The 17,968-nt window shown below is 32.2% G+C and overlaps 1 protein-coding gene across 7 annotated transcripts in view; it reads left to right on the top strand.

Moving 5' to 3' along the window:
- ZNF236 (zinc finger protein 236) overlaps positions 1-17,968 on the top strand; it is a 226,146-nt gene that overhangs the window by 122,311 nt on the left and 85,867 nt on the right. For all 7 annotated transcript variants that reach the window (XR_004230997.1, XM_031946721.1, XM_031946717.1 and 4 more), the window contains 3 exons: positions 6,842-6,990; positions 14,945-15,048; positions 17,213-17,364. Coding sequence is in view for 6 of the 7 variants with exons in the window: in XM_031946721.1 (XP_031802581.1) it covers positions 6,842-6,990; positions 14,945-15,048; positions 17,213-17,364 (405 nt within the window). In the remaining variant the exon portion in view is untranslated. The remainder of the gene's footprint in view (positions 1-6,841; positions 6,991-14,944; positions 15,049-17,212; positions 17,365-17,968) is intronic.

Consider the following 17,968-nt stretch of genomic DNA (forward strand, 5'->3'; position numbering starts at 1 on the left):
TCAAACAATAGACTAGTAGTCATTTTACATTGGTAGTTTTTAGGATTTCTAATGGACCAGGTAAGGCTCATTAGGATCTAAATGGGGGACTTGGTAAAATATAATTAGATGGATATAGCAAAAGAACCTTTATGTATTACATTTTTATTACCTATTGCAGGTTCCAATGGGTCTTATGTTGTAACGAGCATCTCTGTACTAGTTAATATTATATGATGCACATAACATTGCTCTGATCTATTTTAATGAACTTGTTGACAGAGTGATAATATAATGGAAACAGTCTCAAAATCAAAAGCTGAGTCTTAGTTCTGACAATAATTAGCATTGAAGGCCTTAAGCAAATGACTTACCCTCTTTAAGTTTCAGTTTTCCTTATTGGTAAAAAAGGAATAATGAGCCAAACCATCTTCTTCACAGGACTGTTAAGAGAATAATCTTAACTCTAAAACTTTGTATAAATATGGATAAGTATTGTTTGTTATTAAACTTTACCCCCAAGTGGGAAATGCTGCTAAAAATTAATCTTCAAGATCACATTGCCTTATTCTGTGACTATTACTGTTTCTAAATTTTGTTGCTATCTTTTGTTTTTATAAATCAGCTACATTTCTCAATCTTGCCCATCTTTCACACTTTCCCAGAGTTTAACCCTTGTAACAGAGACTAACAGAGAGGAAAAATATTAGCAAAAACTAATCATCTTTCTTTATATTTAATGATCTTTGATCTTTACTCCATGGAGTCAAATGGAGTCAAATGTAGTTCCAGTGATTCTTGTTAGCCTTCTAAGAAAACAAAAATCTGAAGCTAACAGCAGAAGAAAGATGATCTAAATGTTTCATTAGAAATTTAGCATCAAACATTAATAAAGATAATTATATTTGCTTAATAATCTCTACATTTAAATTGATTTTCTTGCCTTCCCCAAAGGCCTACTCTGAGTCTTTATGATGACATGGATCTTGACCCTGGAATTTGGAAAGGTATGCCTGCAGAGTACAGGCAGATTATGACATGCTAAAAAGGCTTCAGATTATGACATATTCAAAAGGATTCATGTTTGTTCTTGGCATCAGATAGAATCTGGTTTCTGAGAAGCAGTTTAGTGGAGGAGAAGAGAGAGACAGAGAGAGACAGAGAGAAAGAGACCATAGAGACAGACTTATCACATCTAAGTTCACTGCTTGCTGATAAATGCCATAGCATTTTATGAGATCAAAATACATAGTGGGCATCAATATTATATGTCCCCCTTCTTACCTCAACAGTGATAGTGGCAGAGTGGAAGAAAATGGGCTGAGAATGCTAAGAATCATAGAGTCTTTAGACTGTTTGAACTTTGAGTTAGCTATTAGTACTCTAAATGTTAAACCTTTATCCATTGAGTAACAGGTACCCTATCCATACTTTTAGAGGAACTAAATCCTCTCAATATTGACATTCTTGGTATAAATTAAATGAGAAAAAAGATAAAGAGTTGCAGCTAAATTGAAAATTGATTCACAGATTCTTGTTAGGGAGTCAAATTGAGAAATGGATTGGGGGGGGGGGTGTGTGTATGTGCGCGCATGCTTATGTATGTGTGTATGTGCGTTCCTGCTGAATATGAAATATCTTTCAGAGAACATCTGGTTGTCCATTATTACAGTACTTAAGACCAATACCACTGTGATTACTTATAGATTATGTACCAATTTCTTTGGAAGAGAAGAAAAATATATCAAAATTCAAAGAACTTTGCTAAAATCTCTCAGTGTATTTAAATAAGCATATATTTTGATAATTAGTGATTTCAATGCCAGGTTGAAGTTTTAGCAAAAATAATTCAGTAAATATTTTCTCTGCCCACCATGTGCCAGGCACTATGTTAAGTACTGGGGATACAAAAAGAGGGGAAAACTGTCCCTCCCCTCAAGAAACTTAGTTTGATGAGAGAGAACATCCACACAAATATATATATATATATAGCAAGCTATATATGGGATAAATAGGAAATAATTAAAAGAGAGAAAGCATGGAAAGTAGGAGGGGGATAAAGAAGATTTTCTATAGAAAGTGAAATTTTAGTTGGGACTAAAAGACAAGGAGGTCAGTAGGCAGAGCATCAGCAGAAGAATTTTGCAGGAATGAGGGAGAGGGAGTCATCAAAGAAAATACTTGGAGTTTAGAAAGAGTATTATTTTTTTAGTCAGGAACCAGTGTTATTGGACCAGAGAATATGTGGTGAGAAGTGGATATAAAAAGACTTGAGAGGGGACAAGGTAATGAAGGGCTTTAAATGCAAAGTAGCATTTTTGTATTTACTCCTGGGAGTAATAGGGAACAACTGGATTTTAACAAAGTAGAGAGGTGGAGGGGAGTGATTAACATGCTCAGCTCTGCAGTTTGGGAAAATCATTTTTATAATGAATTGGATTGGAGTGGGGCAAAGACTTAAGACCCAGCATCAGATGATGAGGGCCTGTATTAGAATGGCAGCAATATCAGAGGAGAGAAGGGGCCATGTTTGAGAAGTGTTGCAAAAAGTTAAAACAATAGGTCTTGGCAAAAGCTTTGGTATAAGGAATGAGAATTTTTGAAGAGTCCAGGATAATTTCTGAGAAGGACTAGAAGGATGGTATTGTCTCTACAGTAATAGGGAAGATAGGAAGGTGAATGATTATAAAGGGAAAGGTAATGAGTTCTGCTTTGGAGATACTGAGTCTTAGATATCTACACTGTACCTCCAGTTTGAAAGACAAATTTGCAGGGAGATTGAGGCAGGATAGGTAAATTTGAGAATCCATAGCCTAGTTTGTAATTCAATCCCTGACAACTGATGAGGTCACTAAGTGAAGGGAGTTTAGAAGAGCCTACAACTGAACCTTGAGGATACCATTTATTAGAGAGAGTGATCTGTGGGAAGATCCAACAAAAGAATAGGAGTGGTCAGATAAGAAGGAAAAGATCCAGAGAGAATAATGTTCCAGAAACCTAGAGTATACCTGGAGATGAGTGATCACGAGCATCATAGGGTAAGGGGAGGTCTAGGAGAATGAGAATGGAAAGCCAATAGATTAAGCAATCAAAGAGATCAGTGGTAATATTTCAGAGAACTTTTTTGGTGTATTGGTAAGGTAGGAAGCCAAAGATAGGATCTAGCAACGAGAAGTGAGAGAGAACAGAGGCTTATAAACTATGCCAAAGTAACAGACTTCTTTTCTTTGAGGAAAGAATTATAACATTTTGGATGTAGAGAACAACAGATGATAACATAAAAGGTCAGATTTATTAGATAGTAGCAAACAAGAATCAATTTTTTACTGATATGAGTCATTCTTCAATTTGCCCTTTGTTTAAGATTAGATCACTAATTTGGCAAAGCAGTGATTTCAGTATCAAACTGCAAAAAAGAATAATAATCCAAAAATATAGTGTACAATTAAAATCTTATCTTGATTCAAATTATTTGTGATAAAAATAGAATGTACATGGAAAGACATAGATATAGATTATCATAATTTTGTATAGAAGTTCAACTGACATAAGTTAATTGCCATAACAAATAGTAATATGGCAATAACGAATGGTAACTAAAGAACCAAACACATTTCACTGATTTGCCAGGTAGACTGATATGGCAGTCAAGAAAAGCATTTGTTTATTATATAAGTATCTCTATAAGATTTTAAGGAGATGAACATTACAAGCAATATCACAATATCAAAGCAACGAAAATTAATAGAGGATGGAAATAATTTGAAGAAAGTTTTGCAAGAGGCCCAAGAAAGGAAAAGCATTTTGAGGCATCCTGCTAGGTAAGACAGTAAATAGAGGACAGAGCTGGAGTCAGGAAGACCTGATTTCAAGTGCTCTCCGATTGTTACTTAGTTAAGTGACCCCAAGCAAGTTACTGCACATCTTTTTTTTTTTTTTTTTTTTCCCCCAGTTTTCTTTACTGTAAAATGGTAATAATAATAGTACCAACCTCCCAGGTTGCACAATTACATAATATTTATAAAGAGCTTAATAGTTTCTGTCCCTCTTTTTTAATCCTTTCTTTTCCCAGAAGACAGTAAAAGACAAAAATGGAAGAAAAAGAAGAAAAGTGGCTAAGATAGTCATAAATTTTTATAAATAGGTTTTTCTCTATAATACTACTCCCCTCCCACCCCCAATATGGTAGAGCTGCTTGCTTGGAGTCTTATATCACAGTCTTGCATATGATGATAAATGAAAAGTAGTATTAAACCAAGTAGATACCTGTATTGAAAGTTGTACAGTTATGAGGAGATTGAAAGACTAATCCTTAAGATATCTGAAAGATACCAAGGAAATGGGAAAAAAGATTAGTTATTATTCATACTGTTCCAAAAGTGGTGGATCATCAATTACTATTCCATATTTTTCCTCTCTTTTTTATAAGAATAATTTACCCATGTATTGAAAACATCTTTGATGAGATTATTATTAGAGAAGAAGCAGATATTGCATAGCAAACTATATTATAATTGAAAATATAGTTAATTTTTCTTTAGCATTGTTAGTTTTTACAATAAATTGCTTTCCTGATTCTTCCCACTTGATTTTGTATCAGTTTATGCAAGTCTTACAAGGTTTTTCTGAAAAGTGTCCCTTTTGCATTTCTTCTGGCAGAATAGTATCCAATTATTTTTGTATGCTGTCATTTTTTCAGCCACTCCCATAAAGGACTGACATAAACATTTTTGTAAATATTGGGTCCTCTTGCTCATTCTTTGACCTTTTGGGATTTACATCTAGCAATGATTATGTCTGGGTCAATGTATATGGACAGTTTATTATAAACTTTTAGGGCATAGTACCAAATTGCTTTCTACAATAATGATACCACTTGATAGTTTCACTAGCCACATATTAATGTGCCTATTTTCCCACAGCTCTTTTAACAGTTATCATTTTCCATTTTAATCAGCTTTGCAAGGCTTATCTATATGAGTAACTCAAAAGAGTTGCTTTAATCTGATTAGGAAATTTTTTCCCACAAGGCTGGATTCTTTTTCTACTCATTTTTATTTATTTTCCTTCATCTCATCATAGTTTTCTTTGCCTTCTTGTGATTCTGCTTTTTAGCATTACATTACTTCATTAAGGTCATCCCAGATGGTTTTGTATTCTAGGATTATATAGGTCTAAAGCTGGCCCCTTATTTTATAGTTGAAAAAAATGAAGTGATTTGCTCAAATAGATAGTAAGTGGCACAGTTGGAATTTAAATCCTGGTGTACTTGAAATTCATTATTCTTACTATCACATGTTGATCTTTATTGGTTTATAGAATTTGATCAAATTCCCATTTTATCGGACATTTAGTTTGGGTTTTTTTCCTCCCTTTTTTGGGAGGGTGGGGGAGCATAGTGGTAGATAATGTTTCACTGAGCATCTGTGAACATAAGACTTTATTTGAAATAACTTTGTAAGTTTTCAGGATTTATTCCTAACAGTAGAATTATTGGATAAAAGAGCAAACTTTTTCTTCATCATTTACTGCCTTTGATATTATCTAAAGTGATTTTGCCTCCTGGCATTTATACCAGTGGTCCAATTTCTCCACAATCCTGCCATCAACTTGCTGTTTTAATCTGTATCTCTTTGGACATTATTGAAGATAAGCATTCTTAGATACTTTTTAAAATTTGTATTTCTTCTGAAAATTGTCTCTTCATATCCTTGACCATCAATCTATTGTTGATTAGGAGTTAACATTGCGACTTTTAAATTATTCTGATATATCAATGATGTTTATATCTTTTATGTTTGCCATATTTTCCCTGATCTATTATTTTTCTTTTAATTATTTCTAATTGTAGTTTTTAAAAAATTTTAACATAGTTCTTGATATCTTATCCCAAATTATTCTTTATAATTGTTGAAAAAAATTTTTCCTTTTCATCAATAAGTTAAATATTTTATTCCATTAATTTTTTTCCTATATCCTCTTCCCTGTGGAATTTAATGATGTTGATGACAAAGGATGTAGGTCCAAATTCCTTTCTTACCCATATCAATTCCCTAATTTTTATTTTTAAGATTGTCAAGTATAATGGTTTGCATACAAATATATATAAATATATATATATAATATTTTATTTTATTGATTTCCTTACTGTTTACCCAGTACTAGACAGCTTTGATAATAATCACTTTGTAATATTAAATCTGGGTATGTAAGATTCCCCATCATCAGTTTCATGTTTCTTTTCTAGGATGTCTTCTGCTTCATTCGCTTTTTTATTTTATCTGTAATTATCTTCCTTAGCTTAGAAGGCTTCATTAATGAACCTTGATTTTCATTATTGAGTTATTGACTCATTCCCTACAGTTTCGTTTGTCCTTTTTCTGCTCAATCTGTCTATTTCTGCTGAATGTCTTCTAGTATATCTATATTCTTGTGAAATTTCTATTTCTACCCATTAAGCACAAGGATAACACTCTAAAATATATATAGTATTGGGACCCTTAACTTTAATTATCTACTTTTCAAATGGCCCCTGTTCAGAGTAGCAAGTTCCCAACAGTTCCCTATTTTAGTTTTAGGAATCTGTAAAACGTAAATTTTGAGCTTATATAATCAAAATATCTTTGATTTGTTATATTGTAAATACAGAATTATCCCATGATACTGTTTTCCCTAAATTAATGATATCTAATTCTGAGTCCAATTTAGAAAAGTAGACTTGGCTTTTCTTTTAAAAACCTTATTTTTATATATAAAAACCTCATACAGACATCCACAGACAGAAGTAAGGATTATTTTATAAATTTTGAAACTAAGGATTGGGGAGATTTTTTTGGACCACCTCTTTTTTAATCTATTACAGGTTTTGCTGTGACTGATACATATAATCAGAATCAGTTTCCACCTGTTCAGCAACTACAAGATTCCAGCACACTAGAATCTCAGGCTCTTTCAACCAGTTTCCATCAACAGAACCTGCTTCAAGTTCCTAATACAGACACTATTAATGTAGTGAGTATTTATTGAAAAATGATTTATGGTTAATCAAAGAGATCTATTTCATTTTCCATATTGATAGATTATCTTTTTCTTAGTAATCATTCATAGAAGGCTATAGAAAAAATAATTAAGCATAGATATCTTACTGCTAAAAATATGATTGTATCACTTGTGAAATTTTAAAAATGTTTACATTATAAAGGCTTTCCTGTTTATCTTAATTTTTCATTAAATCATTTTGATTTTCCCTTATATGTGTCAGTACTTTAATACTGCAGTCACTTCTTATTTAAAAACTAGGTTTGGCAACTTTAAAAATAGGTTTTAGATCTAGTCATTGCAAGGACCTCTGTACTAATCAATCTACACATGAGGAAACTGAGGTTGCAGTAAGTGAATCAAACAGTTTGTGAAATTCTGTGATGAGTTTTGAACCTAGGTCTTTCTAATTTTCAAGCCAAATGTTCTATCCATCATATCATGCTATATGTTATGTACTCTAGGTATAAGGCACTAGAAATATGTCTTGCTTTTAGTAGATATTCTAAAGAATGTATAATAGAATTAGAAAGAGAAACATATTGAAGAAATAAGCTTGTCAATATCTTTTGTGTAACTACTAAAATGTAGTAATTCTTTTCTTTAGTTTATTTTCTCTTGGAACCTGGGAGATATTTCACCTCTCTAAGTATATATGGTACCATCTGTTTAAAGTTAATTTCAAGATCTTTATGTTGTAGTGAGATGTACAATGTATGAATTCTTGTGGGGAGATCTTTATCAACAGTAAGAATGAGGTACAGTTAGTAATTTTTGAAGATTTCCTGGGAGATACATATTTCTGCCTTTTTATTTTACAGTTACTTATTATCTCTTTTTCTATTTTACACTTATGGAAATGACAGATAATGAAGTTGTAATAGATAGATGCTTCAGCACTCAACATTTAGCATTTATCTCATATGTGTTACTTAATAAATGTTTATTGATTGAGCAGTCATCTAAAAGAAATGGATTTAAATACTATGGGATGCATATATATATATATATATATATATATATATATATATATATATATATATTTATATATATATATATATAATACATATATATATATATATATATATATATATATATATATATATCTCCATCATAAAATCCACAATGTTACATTTGGAGCCATTTTCTGTAGTTAAGGAAAAGGCAGTCAATAAATTTTAGGCATTGAATGATATTTCATATTCAATATGTCTTTATCATATTGATTTTCTTAGCTCTTCTCTGTAAGTTCCAAGCTAGCTCCCTAGAGGCCTCAGAATCAGCTGGAGTCAGGATAAGCAAAAGTCCTTGGTCTTTAGGGGGACAAGTGAAGGAGATCGACAGTACTGCCACATGCTCTCCACCGACCTCCCTTCTCCTTGTCCAGAGTCAAAATGACTCTGGCTTTTCTCACTCTACTCCCTAATCTCTCCTGTGATTCTCCTAACCCCAAGTATTGAGCTTGCATTAACTGTGAGACGAGAAATTCCAAACATGCTAATAGAGTTATTATCAAATAGGTAATTAGCCTTAAGTGCTTAGTTGTCTGATTCAAGTGCACCTATTCAGAGTTTCAGCCCTTTACACTTCTCCTGAACTTGGATTGCTCCAGGGATCTGTATGTACATGGTCTTATGTTGTTGAACATTTGTTATCAATCTTGGACAAAGGCATAGATGAAAAACTATCACATTTTCAGATGACATTGAATTGAGAAGAATGAAATGGGAAGAACACACAGGAGCCAGAAAAAAATCTTGATATCTAGAACATTGTGCTGAGTCAGATTAAAACAAAATGGAAATAAATCTAAAGATTTATACTAGGCTTTAAAAAACTGATTTCATAAATGTAAGGAATTAGAAAGGAGAAATGATTTTCCTGAAAAAGATGGGGGGGGGGGAGATAGTGGAGGGAGTATCTAATCTTCAGATTCAAATGTCTGATAGTCCAAAAAAAAATGATGTAATCTTGGGCTGCATTAAAAGAACCATAACCCTCCTATAATGAAATGAAAGCAATGATATACTCTGCCCTACTCAGACTAATATTATGGTGAGTTCTGGGGGCCAAAGATTAGAAAGGACATTAATAAACTGGAGAATATCTAGAGAAGGGCAACCAGAATGGTGAAGAACACTGATTTTAAGGACATAGATTGTTTGAAGGAATTTAAATCCAAAGAAGAGAAGATACAGGGCATCATAGCTATTTTCAGGTATTCAGGGGTTATCATCTGAAAATTCAATGACATTTCTTTCTTTCTTTTTTTTCTTTTTTTTTCTTTTTTTGGACCATAGAGAGAAGAAATGAAGCAATAGGAGTAGCAATTAAATCATGTTTAATTAATGCTAAAGGAAAAAATTCTTAGCAGAGCTATCTGAAAGCAAATAAATCATATGACATCTACTTTTTATTGTAACTTTTTGAGAGTAGTGACTATCAACTTTATATCAAAGCATCTATGTTCAGATCCAGTCTCAGGCATTTATTAGCCATGTAACCCTGAAAGTATTTTAACCCTGTTTGTCTCTGTTTCATCATCTGTAAAATGAATTAGAGAAGGAAATGTCCAACTACTCCAGTATCTTTGCCAATAAAACCTTAAATGAGTTTGCAAAAAATAGGGCACAACTGAAAAATGACTTAATAGCAACAACCACTTTATATCTCCCAGAACTTAGAAAGATACTTTTAACATTGATGTTTAATAAATGTTTTGAAGATTAAACTAAAACATATATAGTCCTTTTCAAGATCCATGGAAGGAAATATTATTTCCAGGTGGGGACATCTTGGAATGAAGGAGAGCATATTATGTGGAAAGCATTTGGATAGAAATCAAAGAAGCAAAAAAGGGAAGCCACTATAGTTATACTATATTGCATACCACCTGGACAGAATGAAGAGATAAATTAGAACCAGGAAACAATGAAGACTAGGTGTTCAAGGCATGAGCTGGTAATGATGAGAGACTTTATTCAGATACCTGCTGGAGCTCTTTTCTCTATGCCAGAAGCACAGTAACTTAATAATTTATTGTCTTGTATTAATAATGATTTCATTCTTCAAAAGTAGATGAACTAAAAAGTGGAAATTCTCTTCTGAATCTAATACTCTTAAATCAGGAGAAACTAGAGTTGCTAGGATAGAAATATTGGGAATTTTAGTTGAAAAGGAACACTTCATCTAAGATTTTTGCAAAAGAGAAGAGAAGTTCTTGGCATAGTCTAATACTCATCCTAGATTTATGGAATATAGATTTCAGAATATTAAAAGGAAAGGATAGGTATGATTTCACAACCTGAAATTCTATAATGAAAATCAGCTTAAGAGGGTTAGAAAGCTCTTAACAAATTAAATCTGAAGATCCAAAGAAACATTTCCAAAGATGAAGGAAAAAAAGGATACTTGTATTAAGTGCTTTATATAAAGGGAACTCATGGCACAACTTGATTTTTTAAAATAAATGTACTGAAGAGGAGAGCAAGGGTAGATACCAGAAGAATAGATAAGCATGACATGGTTCCATAGAAATATTAAGTGTACTTCCAGAGATAGTGTTAAGTTTTTTATAAGATTGATCACCTGGCATATTACTGTTGTCTGCCTTGCAACACCACTGCTAACAATACCAGACTTTCCAAAATGCAAAGTAATAGAATAATCCATCTTTACACAGATAAAATGAGAAAGTAACAGAAATCACTATGTGTTATATGCTGAAAAGAAAACTTTTGTGTTTTTTTTGCCATAAGGAATAAAAGTCTTAGGATATTAAGATAAGAAAATATTTCAGCAGAACCTGTTTTTCTAATATAATCATTGGCAGAATTGCATAATTTTCTTTTTTGAGGAACAGAAAATTTTAAATGTGTTCTTAAGGCACAGGCATAGAAGCAAAAAAATAAAAATGGTGATGTTTTAGAATATTAAAAGAGAATGAGGAGAACTAAAGCTTAGTTGAAGTGTGAAGAAGGAATGCAGAGAAGGATAAACCTGACCTGACATCTTCCTCATTGATCATATCTTCCATTTTTTCTTTTCTATCCTATTTCCATATTATGCCATATAATTTAATTTGTATGTATTAACTAAATAAGGATGTAGGGAAAAAAGGAGGACTGTGGGATTAAGAAGAAATTGCCAATAATTTAAAAATGGATCAGAAGGGAAATAGCATTCCAAGCCATTGGGCTTGAGTTTGACTGTTGGCAAGTTCCTGTAATAAACTAGAATGTATTAATAAAGATAACATTAATATCTAGTAAAAGATAGTGATTTCAAAGAACTAACACAACTTCCTCATTAAAATCATATCCAATTAACTTTATTTTCTTTTTGAAGCTCATTACTAAGCTGATAGATCAAAGAAGTTTTATAGTTTATCTTGGTGTTAGGAAAGAATTTCATAAAATATCTTGTGCTATTCTTTGGAAAAATTGAAGAAATAAAGGGAGGTGATAGTGAAGTTAGTTTCATTCAAAACATTTACAAAGATGAAATTTTAGTAAGGCTAAATTAAATGTAAGCTAGCAAGACTTGTAATAATTTTAGTAAAATTAAAGGCTTAAAACTTGGGTACTTAACAGATTAAGTTGTAAAAGATAAAGGCATGTTAGAAGTTTGTCAGAAAAATATCTGAAAATTTTAGAGAACTGCAAACTCTCAAAAAGTCCTATCAGCAGGCAGAATAAAATACCAGATACTATGTTCCTTTTTCAAACTGCCAAACTCTGCTGAACATTCAAACTGCTTCGGAGAGCACAACTCTACAGAATGCTGGCCATATTGTTCCAATGCCAAATGTATGCTTCCCAAAAAGACTATTTTATGGAGAACTCTTACAGGATAAGCATTCATGAGGTGGTGAGCAAAAGTGATACAATAACAATCTCAAGGTCTCTTTTAATAAGTTTAGAATTGATTGTATGACATGGGAGGCACTAGCGCACGTAGGACCACCCAGCATGGTGTGCCCCCATCAGAGAAGGTGTTGTGCTGTATGAATAAAACAGAACTGAAGTGAGGGAGAAACAAAATATGCATGAAGTTAGAGAATCCATTCCTAATGTTCATGTGGACTATTTGTGTCTGATCTGTGGCAGAGCACATTGATCCTGGCCAGCCATAGTTGGAAACAGTATGATATAGTGATGTTATTTTGATCTCTTTGTGAACAAAAGGCAACAACCAACCAAAAAAATCACATGTGCCCTCGCAGTCAAGAAAATTCGTGAAATACTGTCAGCTTAAGAGGCATACGTAGTGTCTAGAAACAAAGAAATGATAAACCTCTCTAGGTCCAACTTTTTTTGGAGTTTTGCATTCAGTTCTAACCACCCAATTTGAAGAAGGAATTTGATAAGATTGTAAGCATCCAAAAGAATGCAGCTAGGATGGTGAAGAATCTTGAATCCAAGCCACTTAAAGATCATTTGAAGTAATTGGGGAGTGTTTAGCCAAAGAACAGCTTTTTCCTTGTCTTTTTGGCATATGGCTAAGCAGAGGAAAGATGGATATTGATAGTTTTTTTCAAATGGCAGCATCATCCTGTTTGGGAAAAATCTTGTGTTGGAGTCAAAATATTGGGTCAAAAGCCAGCTCTGAACTTGGGCACCTTACACAAATCCTTTAGGCCTTCGAGTTCTCACCTGTAAAATGAAGGAATTAATAGAGGATCTCCAAAGTTTGAACCCATTTTGTGTTTGCAATCATTTGAAAGTAGTGTCATTCAGAGAAGGAGTTAGATTTTTCTCCCTTGCCTTAGCTCCTTTCCCTAAAGTCAACCCATTTTAAAATAAAACTTTCTTAAAACTGTAACATTCTTAGCTTTAAGATACCAAAAACAGGTGGAGGAAGGGATGACCTAAAGGGGAGAATTAGGAACTATGGGTGGAAGTTACGTATTACCATGTTTTTTTTTTTTTTTTTTTTAAGCTTCTTAGTAGGGCGATTTAAAAGTTAAATGGACTTCCTAATGGATTCTTTCTTGATTGGAGATCTTGAAACGTGGACTATATGATTTGTCAGGTATATTATAGAAGAGATTCATTTTTAGGAATGGTTTAAATTAGATTTTCACTGAGTTCATTTATGTACTTCATGATTCTTTGAAATTTTCAGGAAATTATATTTGAGCTGGAGTTTTAAGGATAGGAAGAATAGGAGTAAGGATGGGGGTGGTTTAAGGCATTCTCAGGATGGAGAATTATTAGCAAAAATACAAAGCCTGAAAAGTTTGGAATGTGTTCCAAGAGAAAAAATGTTAATCAGGCTAACCTGGACATGAAATGACATAGTGTTAAAGAGATAGGCAGGAATCATATTTAAAAAACTTTAATGCTGGCTCAGTAGTTAATTTTACTCATTTTGCAATAGGGATATTTTGAGTAAAGGCACAAAATAGATCTTTGCACAAAGAATCTTATGGAAACACTGTAAAGAGTTGAAATTGAATGGGAGCAAAACCAACAATAGGTAGACTAATTTAGAAACTATTGAAATAATTTAAATATGGTTTAATAAATCTACATTAAGATATTAGTGGGAATAGAAAGAAAACTATTGCATAGGTTGATAAACTTTGGGAGTAGACTATATGTAAAGAAGGAATCAAAGATGTATTGACCTTGTGAAAATGTAAAACTGCAGTTTTATCTCAGTTGAGGATTCTAAACTGGGAAAGTCCGAAGAAGTCATAATTGAATCACTTTTTAAATGGAGAAGATTAACGGAGAAAATGTTTTATATTCTCAATCTTACACTCTTAAGGGAATAGAAGAGCATAAGTTTAGAAGACTTATACATTGAAGGGGAAAATAGCCAGTTAACAAAAGGAAGCTTTGGAGAAGTAGAGAAACTAGATACGTGTCAATGGTGAAGAGTTTATCAAGAAGAGAGGATAGTGATCAATAATGATAGCTTTTCTGTGGACATGAAAGATTGGAACTGAATAAAAGGCAGCTGGGTTTGACTGATGACTTGAGACATCAACTTTAATGGACTGGCCAAAAGAAACTGTTTAGTATAAAAGATTGAAATTCAGGAGCAGAACTAAATCTATTTACTATAGCAAGAATTGAGAAACTCATTCATTTGAGATAAGGAGGAAAGAGAAAGATCAAATCAGAGAAGTTTTAAAGTTTAGAGGGTAAAAGGGGGATTTAAGGTATTTATGTCACATGGTTTTGGTCTTCTCAATAAAGTCATATATTATATTATACACTAATTAAGAACAGAGTTGGGTATCTGAATTTGAAAAAAAGATTTGAAATAGTCTCCATGAAAAACTTGTTAAATTGAGTAATGCTTTAATAAAATAATTTCCAAACAAAAGTGAATGCCCAGCTTAAGATTGTATGAAAGATATTCCAAGTTGCAAAGAAAACCTAACTTTTTTTTTTTTTTAAGTATGCAGCCTATTTATCAATTATATGCTGCCAGCCAATATTGCCACTTCTGGAATTACCCAAAACAGTTCTAAGGTTTTTTTTATGCTATGTCCTAGGTTATCGCACAAATTTTAAGGCAACATTCTTGTATCAAATTTCTTCTCTTCAGTTCTGGTGAGGGAAAAGAAAATGTTAAAAATCAATATTACAGAGTGTAGTCATAGTACAGCTTGAGGCATATAAGAGAGATAATCTTAAAAATTATTTGAGAATATGATAACTTCACAGATTTATTTACATACTTTTAAAAGTTGTTTATAGATGAATTAATTTTTCCTCAAAAGAATGTAGGTTTATTCTTAAAGACTCACATAAATCTAGCCCATGGCCTCTTTTTAGAGATGAGAAAATTGAGATCCAGAATTATTAAATGACTCTCTCTGTGGCATACAGATAGTAAATATTATATGGATATTCAAATGGCCTGCTTTCTGATTTTATCTTTATATTGATCTTAAATCTTTTAATTTTAGACAACTCGTTTGATTCAAGAACATTCACAAGAGGATCTGGAACTACAAACTCAGCGACCCCAGTTTCTTGAGGACAGTGAGGATCAAAGTAGACGTGCCTACAGGTGCCCATAGCTGTTTTCATGAATTAAATATTTGTTCAGTTAGGATTTTTCTTGAAGATAATATACTGTCTTTCTTTGAGGACCTATTTTCCTTACACACACACACACACACACACACACGCGCGCGCGCACGTGGTTCATTATGACAATGAATTGAACTTCAAAGGTTATGCTAGAAGACAGCAAAGTTCTGAAAAATTTGATTTAGTAAGATTTTAAGTGTGGTCTTGATAACAAGCTTCCCTCTACTTAATGAAACTGGTTCTGAAATATTGGATAGTATGTCATCCAAGAGTTTGGCCCTAAGTGAGAAAGGACTTCGATATGAGAGTGAAGGAAAGGAAATAAGCATTTTCCATAACATCTGGCATGTGCTATATATACTAAGATTTTTTTTTTTTTTTTAACAAACATTATCGGATTTGATCCTCACAACTACCCTGTGTAGTGGACTCTTATTATTTCCGTCTTATACTTGAGAAGACTGGGACAAACAGAAGTTAAATGATTTAATTGGAATTATATAGCTAATGAATTCTTGAAACTGGATTTTAATTCAGATTTTCCTGATATGATAGCATGTATGTGTATGCAAATGTATTTAAATATAGATGTAGTGAGATTATAAAGTACATGGTATTTTTTTAAAAATAGAATTTATAATTATTTGGCCAGATCTATGATTTCTTTTCATTTTCCTCTTCCTTTTTCATCCTGAGGAATATAGTGGGGAAAATGCTAGACATGGAGTCAGGAAGACCTGAGGTCTAGTCTAACATCAGATACTTATTAGGTGTGTGAGTCAAGCAAGTCATTTAACCTTTGTCTGCCTTAGTTTCTCCATCTGTAAATTGTCTCATGGAGGTAGTGAGAATCAAATGAGATATTTGTTTCATCTTAATAAAGTGCTTTATTAAACTTTCAAGTGCTATAGAAATGATGATGATGATGATGGTGATGATAATTGGACTACCTATCTTGCCCAGGCTGGAAGTGTAGAAGCCACTAGGAAGCTGGCCTCACTCTGATCATTACATATTTTAGCCAAACATAAAAAGTTGCTGACTAACCATAAAGAGCTCAAGGTCATCAGTAAAAAGAGAATACTTGAATCTTACAGGTTACCTTACCTTACTTCTTACCTGTACTGAGAAGCAGTAAATTTATTGTTGGGATATTGAATACTGTTTGTATATAAGTATTGTTCCTTTGTAAATAATTGTTTCCATAGTGTTGTTTTGCCTAAAGTCATATTTTTTAGAATTTATTAAAATAAATTCATCAGGGTAAGTTCCTCCCCTTTTTAGACTGATGTGTAATTAATATAATTTTTCATCATTAGTAAATGTTACTTTGAAGGATATTAGCAGTATTATTTTGGTATGTTTCTGATCTGAGTTACAGTAAGGTAAAAATAATATTTTGGTTAATAGATAATAATACAATGTCCACTTAAAATTTAGAGCTGCATTAAAATAGTATATGTATAATGTCATTTGTATAATGTCAAATGTATAATTGTCATTTAAGTAGAACCTGTTATTTCTGTTTTTAGATTCACATTTTAAAAACACTTGAAATATGAACTTAAAATGTTTAATAGTTGTGAAATCCTGTAATAATCATAATATGCTTATTAAAAATTTAAAAACATACCCACATCAAATTGTATTTTTAAAAAAATAATTTCTGTTATTAGCTGTTTTATATTGCATTAATTAGCATTCTCTATAAGTTGGCATCTCTGTTCTTTAGGAAACAATGGTGACTAATAGAGGATTAGGTCTGATATTGCAATATATGTATAATATTCTAAAATATATGTAAGAGATTATTATGTTTTATATTATCCAGAAATGTGACATTCTGGATAGTGAGGGATTGTTATTTTCAAATAAGATTCACAAGATTAAAGTATATTGAACATAACTTGATGTAAACTATAATAGTAATCATGATTGCTACTTGTATAATATGTTAGAATTTTCATAATACTTTGATGTAATTCTCAGTTTAACAATAGGGTTGGGTTTATTTATTTATTTTCTTTCATTTTATAAAAATTACTGATGAAGTTTCTGGATTTTTTTTTCTTATTACAGGTTTTATTTTTATAAGCTCAGACATAGTGACTTAGTATCAATTCTTCATTGTTTCATTATAGATGTGAATATTGCAACAAAGGTTTTAAGAAATCCAGCCACTTAAAACAGCATGTGCGATCACATACTGGTGAGAAGCCCTATAAATGCAAGCTTTGTGGACGTGGATTTGTTTCCTCAGGTGTTCTCAAGTCCCATGAGAAGACACACACAGGTAATGTAGTCTGCTTTTTATTTGGAGAGCATAAATTCGGAATGTCAGAATATTGTTAAAATTTCTGTCATTTGCAAATGACAGAGAAATACAAAAGGCTTAACTGGCATGGCTATTACAGCTATATCTTTTCCTCATATATCAAGTAAGTTTGTTGATTTGTCTCACTCTTTTGTATTGTAGCCTAATACATTGTTGCTTGGCACATACTTTATATTTTGTGTTCATTTGCTTCTCTATATTTATATCACTAAATTGATCCAGGAGATAATTCTTTAAATGCTTAAATATGCTACCAGTGGTATGTTAAAATCATGCTGTAATGTTATCTGTGGGGCACATCTATAAGGCAGAATTTAATGTCAGGCAGCTGTTTGTTCTCTAAGTGACTTAGTTACTCAGTCTTTCCCTCATACAAGATAATTATTGTAGCATGGATTATGAAAACAGTATTTAGAGGAGAGAAGCTCAGTGGTATGTTGGTAATTTTAACTTACTGTAGGCTTACGTAATAATTCAGAAGATGAAAAAAGAACGCAGTAAAATTGGAACCATTTTTTTGATGTTTACTTCTGCTGACCTTTTTTATTGTCTTTGGTATACA

Source organism: Sarcophilus harrisii, chromosome 1 (assembly GCF_902635505.1).
Source record: "Sarcophilus harrisii chromosome 1, mSarHar1.11, whole genome shotgun sequence".
Lineage (NCBI taxonomy): Eukaryota > Metazoa > Chordata > Mammalia > Dasyuromorphia > Dasyuridae > Sarcophilus > Sarcophilus harrisii.